General features: G+C 45.9%; 1 protein-coding gene across 4 annotated transcripts; it reads left to right on the top strand.

Moving 5' to 3' along the window:
- The first annotated feature begins 210 nt into the window (after positions 1-210).
- LOC121404640 lies at positions 211-6,886 on the top strand. 4 transcript variants are annotated; one of them, XM_041594467.1, is made up of 2 exons: positions 211-259; positions 1,604-6,886. In XM_041594467.1, the coding sequence occupies exons 1-2, from the start codon at positions 238-240 to the stop codon at positions 6,520-6,522; spliced, it is 4,941 nt and encodes a 1,646-aa protein (XP_041450401.1). In that variant the 5' UTR covers positions 211-237; the 3' UTR covers positions 6,523-6,886. The 4 variants fall into 4 exon arrangements, with proteins under 4 accessions (XP_041450401.1, XP_041450400.1, XP_041450399.1 ...); XM_041594466.1 differs by lacking the exon at positions 211-259 and adding an exon at positions 266-1,474 and having other exon boundaries at positions 1,643-6,884; XM_041594465.1 differs by lacking the exon at positions 211-259 and adding an exon at positions 266-956 and having other exon boundaries at positions 1,125-6,880.
- Positions 6,887-10,489: the final 3,603 nt, after the last annotated feature.

Below are 10,489 nucleotides of genomic sequence, written 5' to 3'. Positions count from 1 at the left end.
TCCCAAAACATAAACGAAGAATCGGAACCCACGTTCGAAAGTACTGGTCGTGGAACTGCATACAATCAAAGGCAATCCATGCCTATTCAAAACATAAACGATGAATCGTGTCCTACATTCGCGAGTTCCGGTAGTGGTTGTGGCGTAACTTACAGGCAATCCATGCCTTCTCAAAATATAGTGGATGAATCGGCACCCACATTCGAAAGTACTGATCATGGAAATGCAAACAGGCAGATGCAGTCCATGCCTTCCCAAAATATAATCGATGAATCGGCACCTACATTCCAAAGTACTGGTCGTGGAACTGCATACAATCAAAGGCAATCCATGCCTATTCGAAACATAAACGATGAATCGTGTCCTACATTCGCGAGTTCCGGTAGTGGTTGTGGCGTAACTTACAGGCAATCCATGCCTTCTCAAAATATATTCGATGAATCGGCACCCACATTCGAAAGTACGGATCATGGAAATGCAAACAGGCAGATGCAGTCTATGGCTTCCCAAAACATAAACGATGAATCGGAACCCACATTCGAAAGTACTGGTCGAGGAACTGCATGCAATCAAAGGCAATCCATGCCTATTCAAAACATAAACGATGAATCGTGTCCTACATTCGCGAGTTCCGGTAGTGGTTGTGGCGTAACTTACAGGCAATCCATGACTTCTCAAAATATAGTCGATGAATCGGCACCCACATTCGAAAGTACTGATCATGGAAATGCAAACAGGCAGATGCAGTCCATGCCTTCCCAAAATATAATCGATGAATCGGCGCCCACATTCGAAAGTACTGGTCGAGGAACTGCATGCAATCAAAGGCAATCCATGCCTACTCAAAACATAAACGATGAATCGTGTCCTACATTCGCCAGTTCCGGTAGTGGTTGTGGCGCGACTTACAGGCAATCCATGCTTTCCCAAAATATAATCGATGAATCGGCACCTACATTCGAAAGTACTGGTCGCGGAATTGCGTACAATCAAAGGCAATCCATGGCTTCCCAAAACATAAACGATGAATCGTGTCCTACATTCGCGAGTTCCGGTAGAGGCTGTGGCGTAACTTACCGGCAATCCATGCCTTCTCAAAATATAATCGATGAATCGGCACCCACATTCGAAAGTACTGATCATGGAAATGCAAACAGGCAGATGCAGTCTATGCCTTCCCAAAATATAATCGATGAATCGGCGCCCACATTCGAAAGTACTGGTCGAGGAACTGCATGCAATCAAAGGCAATCCATGCCTATTCAAAACATAAACGATGAATCGTGTCCTACATTCGCGAGTTCCGGTAGTGGTTGTGGCGTAACTTACAGGCAATCCATGCCTTCTCAAAATATAGTCGATGAATCGGCACCCACATTCGAAAGTACTGATCATGGAAATGCAAACAGGCAGATGCAGTCCATGCCTTCCCAAAATATAATCGATGAATCGGCACCTACATTCGAAAGTACTGGTCGTGGAATTGCGTACAATCAAAGGCAATCCATGGCTTCCCAAAACATAAACGATGAATCGTGTCCTACATTCGCGAGTTCCGGTAGTGGTTGTGGCACGATTTACAGGCAATCCATGCTTTCCCAAAATATAATCGATGAATCGGCACCTACATTCGAAAGTACTGGTCGTGGAATTGCGTACAATCAAAGGCAATCCATGGCTTCCCAAAACATAAACGATGAATCGTGTCCTACATTCGCGAGTTCCGGTAGTGGTTGTGGCGCGACTTACAGGCAATCCATGCTTTCCCAAAATATAATCGAGGAATCGGCACCTACATTCGAAAGTACTGGTCGTGGAAATGCAAACAGGCAGATGCAGTCTATGCCTTCCCAAAATATAATCGATGAATCGGCGCCCACATTCGAAAGTACTGGTCGAGGAACTGCATGCAATCAAAAGCAATCCATGCCTACTCAAAACATAAACGATGAATCGTGTCCTACATTCGCGAGTTCCGGTAGTGGTTGTGGCGCGACTTACAGGCAATCCATGCTTTCCCAAAATATAATCGATGAATCGGCACCTACATTCGAAAGTACTGGTCGCGGAATTGCGTACAATCAAAGGCAATCCATGCCTTCCCAAAATATAAACGATGAATCGTGTCCTACATTCGCGAGTTCCGGTAGTGGTTGTGGCGCGACTTACAGGCAATCCATGCCTTCCCAAAATGTAATCGATGAATCGGCACCCACATTCGAAAGTACTGATCATGGAAATGCAAACAGGCAGATGCAGTCTATGCCTTCCCAAAATATAATCGATGAATCGGCGCCCACATTCGAAAGTACTGGTCGAGGAACTGCATGCAATCAAAGGCAATCCATGCCTACTCAAAACATAAACGATGAATCGTGTCCTACATTCGCGAGTTCCGGTAGTGGTTGTGGCACGATTTACAGGCAATCCATGCTTTCCCAAAATATAATCGATGAATCGGCACCTACATTCGAAAGTACTGGTCGTGGAATTGCGTACAATCAAAGGCAATCCATGCCTTCCCAAAATATAAACGATGAATCGTGTCCTACATTCGCGAGTTCCGGTAGTGGTTGTGGCGCGACTTACAGGCAATCCATGCCTTCCCAAAATATAATCGATGAATCGGCACCCACATTCGAAAGTACTGATCATGGAAATGCAAACAGGCAGATGCATTCTATGCCTTCCCAAAATATAATCGATGAATCGGCGCCCACATTCGAAAGTACTGGTCGAGGAACTGCATGCAATCAAAGGCAATCCATGTCTACTCAAAACATAAACGATGAATCGTGTCCTACATTCGCGAGTTCCGGTAGTGGTTGTGGCGCGACTTACAGGCAATCCATGCTTTCCCAAAATATAATCGATGAATCGGCACCTACATTCGAAAGTACTGGTCGTGGAATTGCGTACAATCAAAGGCAATCTATGCCTTCCCAAAATATAAACGATGAATCGTGTCCTACATTCGCGAGTTCCGGTAGTGGTTGTGGCACGACTTACAGGCAACCCATGCCTTCTCAAAATATAATCGATGAATCGGCACCCACATTCGAAAGTACTGGTCGTGGAACTGCATACAATCAAAGGCAATCCATGGCTTCCCAAAACATAAACGATGAATCGTGTCCTACATTCGCGAGTTCCGGTAGTGGTTGTGGCGCAACTTACAGGCAATCCATGCCTTCCCAAAACATAAACCATGAATCGGAACCGTCATTTGAAAATACAGGTCGTGGAACAAAACACAGTCAGATTCAAGCAGTGCCTTCTACCAATATGATGCAAACCATGACGACAGCAAGCTTATATGATGCATCGGAAAACACTTTTAAAAGAACTGGTCTCGGAAGTGTGTACAATCAGAGGCAATCTGTACCTACAACTACTCAAAAACAATCAATGACTGAAAGTTTTCAGATTAAATTTATGCCTACAGAGAGCAGATGCGATGAATCGTGTTCTACAGTTGCAAGTTCTGGTGGGCCTGGCACTAGTCAGAGGGAGTCATTGCCTGCACATTTTCAGAGGGAGTCTATGCCTTCTCAAATAATTTGGAAAGAATCGGTTCCAGCACTGCCGAGAACCGGTGCTGCAACTAGATACAGTCAGAGACAATCCATGGTTTCAAATTCTCAGAGGCAAGCCATGCCTGTAAGTTTTCAGAGGCAATCTATTCCTTCTCAGAACATAAACGATGTGTCGGCGCCCACTTTTGATGCTACTGTCTCTGAAGCTACATACAGTCAGAGGCCTTCTCAAAATATTGGTGGTAATTCAGTGACATTCTTAGGTGCATCTGGTCAAAGGCATGAATGCCTGGATGATGAAACCATGCCTTCATTCGAACAAACCCCTAAATTTCCACAAGCGAATTCCACGAGACGGGACGGATACGTTTCAGAGTTAAACGTCTGCTCATCAACCTGTCGAGAGATGACTGTTGCAAATATAGTTCCTTCTACATGTGACTCTAAATTATCAGAAATACGCCAAACTATGGCGACCGAACCTGAAGACATTAGGGCCCGTCAGAATATCAGTGATCAAATTGCACTTCCGATTGCCACCACAACACGCGCCACTAGCACCGAAGAGTTCGTGGAGTCTAGAATAAGCTTTCAAAACGGAGGACTCAAAGCGAATGAGAATATAGAAGACGAGTGGATGCCAGAATATGATGAAGTGGGAGGCGTCATAAGAAGGAGGACCTCCAGAGGCCAACAGGTGGCGATGCCGACGAATAATATCCCGACTCGACGGTATACAACTGACGAATGCCTAGCCGACGAGACAATGCCATCACAAAACATTTGCGACGAATCCGAACCTTCCATATTGAGAGAATCATCTTTTAAGGATGAGACTATGCCATCATTTGGTGAAGTCTCAAGTTTTTCCAGGAGGCCGACTACTATGTCGAGAGCGACTCTTTTGAACGACGCAGGAGCCAATAGCATTATGAGAGGAAATCACCTGCCATCGCGTAATATTAGCGATGAATCAGAACCTTCCGTAATGAGGGAAGGAGTCAGGAGGCTGACTTCTATGCCAAGAGAGACTCTCTTGAGCGGATTAAGGGACGGGTTCTATACGCCAAGCCTTCCTGTAAATGAAAGTCAGAGGGAAACGCGGCAGCCTTCGCAGGGAGCAGGCAACACTGTGATGGACGCATACCCTACTGGACATCGTGGGCTTGAAAAAAGTGAGCGCATCGAGGATGAGACCATGCCCTCGTTCGGCGACAATTTCAATAATGAGAGAGGAGCGCACAGAGTCACAGAGGAGATGAGCATGCCCTCACAGGAAGTCTCTGCTGCCGCGCCAATATCAGAATGTACGGCCTTGATAAGAGAGTGCATGGAAAACTTGCGCAGCCAGACGGCCCCATCCAGCATAAGCGATTGCATAAAACAGGACAACGATCGCAATAGCGTCTGCCAGGCACGTGAACACCGCGAAATTCAGATGACCAATGAGGGTCTGGAAAATGAGAAGATACCGTCTATGCTATGTGTGTCGGACCAGCGTCACGTAACCGCATACGGACATACCGAGCAGCTCGGCAGAGCGGTTTCACAGCGTGATATGCCACAGGCAGATATCCCTTATCCCGCTGGAATGTTTGGAAATTTAACCGAGCCAGCTCATGCCACCGATAATGATGGAGAGCGGTCGACAGACGATCAGTTGGAAAAGGTCAGCATGTCAACCTTTAACAACCTTTCACTAACGCCGCACCACCAGTTGCAAATGCCCAAGACGTGTTTGGATATAGCCACCGAGACGCCTCTCCAGCGGAGATGTCACTCGCTGGAGTACTCGCTGTTGGAGAATGACAGCGAATCAGACTTCTTCACATGCAACAACTCTCAGGACCTAGGACAGGAGGAGATAGGCGAGCACTGTGGCATATGCGAGAAAGTGTCCTTAGACCCCCACTTCCAGTCGATGGACGTCGGTCAATTGGGACAAACGACAACGACATCAATGTCTATAGCTTCGGTACCGGTACCGCGGTGCCAGAACAGTTTTGCCGCACCACCAAACGCTTCTTCACCAACCAACCTTCTTCAACCACCTGCTTACCATAGCACTGGAACATCAACGCAAAACAGCTGTTCCGTGGAACAGAGAGACTTCAGCCCGTCAAGACCTGGACTCTGTTGCTTTCCGCCTGGTGCCAACCAAAATAGCTATACCGCCGTGCAGGACAATAGAAACTCGAATCAGGTCGTCTGGAAGCAGCCCCATAGGGAAGGTTCGGACGTGTCTGCCGAAACCTTCTGCACTTGTCCGCCGGAGACTAAGACGCACTTTGATTCGGAGCTTGAGTCAGAGACGCAATGCATTAACGATTGCGCCGCCAAATCATCTAGTCTAGATAAGGGAGAAGCCGGATCCTACCACAAAGACAATAAAGCCGTGGAGGAGCTCGACGCTGCCAGAACGTCTAGTCCTGATAAAGGAGCGGCTGCAGTCTACCCTAACGCATACAACGCCGTGCAGAAATCTGGTGTCCACATCTGCGGATGTTCATCGGAGTCAGAGGATGACTTCAACGCCAGATCGTCACGTCCCCATGGAGGAGCGCCTGGACCCTACTACAACGCCATGCTCGATATTGGACTGTACGATCTGATCGGATGGCAGCAAGCTCATAAACATGGTGGGAACACCTGTGCTTTTCCGACAGAGCCAGAGATCGCCAGATTGTCACTTTCCCTTGGAGGGACGCCTGAAGCCTACCACAACGCAGTGCAGGAACCTGATCTAATCGCCTTTCAGCAGACGCATAACAATGATGCGAATACCTATGCTTTTTCCCTCCAGTCGGAGCGCAATAATGACTACCGGTCGGCCAGATTGTCCAGATCGTCCACATCGTCCAGATCATTCAGATCGTCCAGTCCCCATGTTCAAGATCCTTGCACCAATCGGCCGCCCTGCTGGGTATATCCCTCACCAATTCGGGTGCTCTTTGATGGATTGGTGCGACTTGGGGAATCACTTTAAATAACACCTTTGAGACATTAAATTTTAGACAACAAATGTTTGACAAAATTTTAGACACAATCATTTAGGCACAACATTTTACAAAATTTGAGAGGCAACTACAAAAATTAGAGAAAAAATAAAACTAAAAAAAATAATTGCAGACTAACATCGCGATGGTATGACCTATGCATCGATCTGCTTAACGAGGATGGTCTTGACTTCACATTGATAATTTCGTGCTACTTTTGGGGAATATCTTTGCGCATGCAACTTAATGTTTTAATCTTGTTTCTCTGCAACCAGTTGCTCCTCACCCAGATCTCCTGGAATGGAAATACTATACCATAATTGTGAATGTTAGCTGTTTCACCTTCTGTTTTCCACCATGAGTATAATAAAAACTCCGCATAGCTATAGAACAAAAAAAATACTCTCCATTTTTATTGCACCGATTGTTGTAAAGTTGTCAAACACCGGGACGGAGCGGTGTAGACTAGAAGGAAAAACAGGACTGTGTTCATGTTGATTTTAATTTATATTTTCTATAGCCCGAAGAGAATCCAGAGAAGGTGCAGGGGGATGGGGCCTCACACGTGGCAGCCACTTAAAAGTTGAAAATTACAAATTACAATTTTAGACCCCCTAGACTCGTTTACCAACACACACCGAGTGGGATACACTCCTATAATATCTACATAAAGTACATACATACATGAATAGTTTTTGTTGTACCCTGTACTCAAAGAATCCAAGGATATACTGCGTTCGTGTAACAGGCAGACAAATCCTTTGACATGTATTCCGACATATCCATGTATTTATGTATAGGACATAGATCTCTCCGATTGTAATCTATGCTCAATTGCTCTGAAGCACAACTGGAATATACAAATAGATTATCAGTTCGTTTACATAAATTATGTTAGTACTCAGTCGGGTATCCTATAGTTGCAACACATGACATTGGCATTCTTTCCTGTTTATTTAAAGTTTTTTCCATTCAAGTGGCAGTTAAAATGACTTCAGCCTCAATTGCTGGCATCCTGGTGGCTTCATCCAGCATCCTGCATTCTGCATCCAACATGGGCAGCGGGTCCGTCATGGCAGCAGGTCGCTGCATTAGGAAAGTTGACGCTGGGTAGATGCTGTGAGCGATTTATTGCTTTTGTGTAGAAAGCGTAAAATGGAACAAATTTCCCAGCACGAATCCCAGCCCCACCGCCAGCCCACACACACTCGTGGTCACCCACGCCCACCATACGCCTCATGGAGGAAGTAGTAGTAGTTCCTGCAATCGTGGTTGCATACTGTTAGGCTGAAATTGCGCGGCATCCGCTGCGCCTGGTCGTATTCCAGGGTTATGCTGGCAGTGGCAGTGGTCTCGACAAGACAGAGGCCCCAGGCCTGGAGAACAGCATCGGCCGCGGTCGGATCTAGGCAGTTAATTGTAATTCTGCAAAAATGCTGTCAAAGTTATGTGATTGGGTGGCCAGAGGGCGTTAGGGCCAGCAGCAGCTGCAACTGCAGCACTCGAACGAGCCCAGCCCGAACCCGCATTCGGGTGGCGCCCGGTTTTTTCCAAAATTGCATTTTAAAGCCACTCGACATGGCTTCAAGTCCCGGCTGTAAGGGCGGCAGTCCCCAGCGGATATTATCAGAGCCAACTGGCGTAAATTGAAAGCAGATTGCCACCTCTGGCACTCATACAGTGTCAAAAAGCTGCCACATGTAAGATTACGAGTATTTTGAAAATGTTAACGCCAATAGCTGATATGTAACATGGAGTGAGGAGTGCAACAAAATCGGTGAACAAAAGAACAAGAGCAAAAGGTTGTCGTGAGCCACTTACATCACTTCGTACCGAAAAAAATAAAGTCTACTGTCGGAGCAGGTCTGAAAAACAACTAACTATTTCTAAACTGAAAATGTAGGCCTAAATTTAATTTAAAATGCCCCAAATTTGTGCCCTTATCTATCATGTGGTACGTAATCCTCGGTTGATTACATATGTGTGTGAGCAAATAACAGCAATGCCACTCTTCTCCTACAGTCTCGTCTACAATCTAGCTTATTTTGCCAAACAAATCGCGAAGGAGAATCTTTGGACCTTTCAGATCTCTTTGTGGGCCAGTCGCATGACACACTGTGTGGGTACACAGGGAGGGGCATGGAGTCGTTGTCTAGGCTACATGTTGTCCATGAAATGGTTGATTGGGTAAAATATACAAATCCTGTTAGACGATGTGAAAGTGTGAGTGGGAGTGCAGGATGGGAGAGCGACATCTAAACATCATCGCATTTGAAATGACAAGAAAAGATTGCTGAAAATATATTTGAATGAACTGAATGCAAACACATGGACCCACACACGCCACCCATTCCTAACATATAGTACATACATATGTATGCCAGCCACCAAACGTCTCTGCTTCGTCTGGCAGCGCTGTTCAAACACGTGATCGATCTTTAAGGAGGCTCGGGGCTTGCAATGGGCCCAGGAGTCGCCTGCTCAGGTACCGTTTGGAGCAAGTTTTCGTGACAAAGTTTGCCCAGCACAAACATAAAATGTTGCGCTCTCCTTCCGTCTGCCTGGTTCAGCCGCACTCTGCTCTCTTTACGTATACCCACTGTTTCCTTAAGTCCATTCTCTCGCCCAATCTCTCTGGCTGTTTCTGTGCATTTATTTCATCCGTTTTATACGCTGAACTGCGGTACTAGCGCAGGACAAGGGTATATTTCATTGCAGAACGTTCATGAAGCTTATTTAGGAGAATTATCTGTTGCAGATTTCGGAGACATATGTACATACATACATACATATGTGCTGCACTAGAAAATACAAATTAATTAATTCGTCATGCACATGTGACAATCATCACATAAAAATCTGTTGACTTTATCCATAAATTCGATTCATCTGCAGCTGCTTTCAAATCTAGCTTCAATTTCTGTATTAAAAGTTATGCAACCAAATTTAAAAGAGGGGGCGCTCTGGCACTATCCCGACCCTGTTTGCTCACTAGCCCGGGGGGGGGGGGGGGGGGGGGGGACGGGGCCGGGCCCGGGGGGGGGGCCCCCGCGGGCCCGGGGCGGCGCCAGCCACACCACCGGGAAAAAACCTGTGGTTTCACTTTTTCTTCAATGCTCAGCCGAATTTTATCGAAATCGAATGACAGTAACGACTATGGCTTTATAAATATAAAGCTACCCCAAGATTGCTGAACTGGGATCTGCAAGGATATGCCGAGCTCTATATCTATGGGTTGCTACAGAACGCAATGTAAATATAAAGCTAACATGGGCTTTGCAAGGGTATGACACCCTTCGGATCCCGAAGCTGGATTTTCGTTTTCTCATTTTTGTTTTGTTATATTTGCTGTTGCTTTACTTGCGCCGCTTTCATGTTTTCTGTTGGTTTGTTTGTCCGCCTGCCATTTTGTTTGTCTGTTTGAGTTGCTGTTAGAATTATTTTTTCAACTAACGCAAAGCCGCGTCGCACACACACACATAGAGAAGGACGTGAAGATAGGTGGATATACGGCACCCGTCCTGCCAAGACCTTCTTTGCGAATACATTTGAAAGGCAAACAAACAAGCATAGATTTAATGCAGCTCTTGTGCTCTCTTCTCTCCCATTCGGAAAAGTTTTGGTTTTAGAAGGAGTATGAGGCAGTCTTGTCGCAAGTCGTATCATTGTCTCTCTGTCACTGAATCGCTATGTCTCTATGTGTGTCCAGGTCCAGGATGCTTCTTTAACTTGGAAAATTCCCATGTCTTACCCCAAGATGTGCGTCTCATACAAAATAAAGCCACACTAAGCCATCAGAGGATTCACCACATAACTATCGTCTTTTTTCCATATATCTCTAATTCAATTTTAATGAGTTTCTCATTCATTTTTGAAAGCCGTATCCTTGATCAGTCTCTGTTGCTAGTGCAACAACCACAAATCGTTATTTACATATGTACGTCACCCAAGTCCGTC

Source organism: Drosophila obscura, unplaced genomic scaffold, assembly GCF_018151105.1.
Source record: "Drosophila obscura isolate BZ-5 IFL unplaced genomic scaffold, ASM1815110v1 contig_28, whole genome shotgun sequence".
In the NCBI taxonomy this organism is placed as follows: domain Eukaryota; kingdom Metazoa; phylum Arthropoda; class Insecta; order Diptera; family Drosophilidae; genus Drosophila; species Drosophila obscura.
Note: the sequence above shows the minus strand (reverse complement) of the source record. Positions and strands in the feature narration are given on the sequence as shown.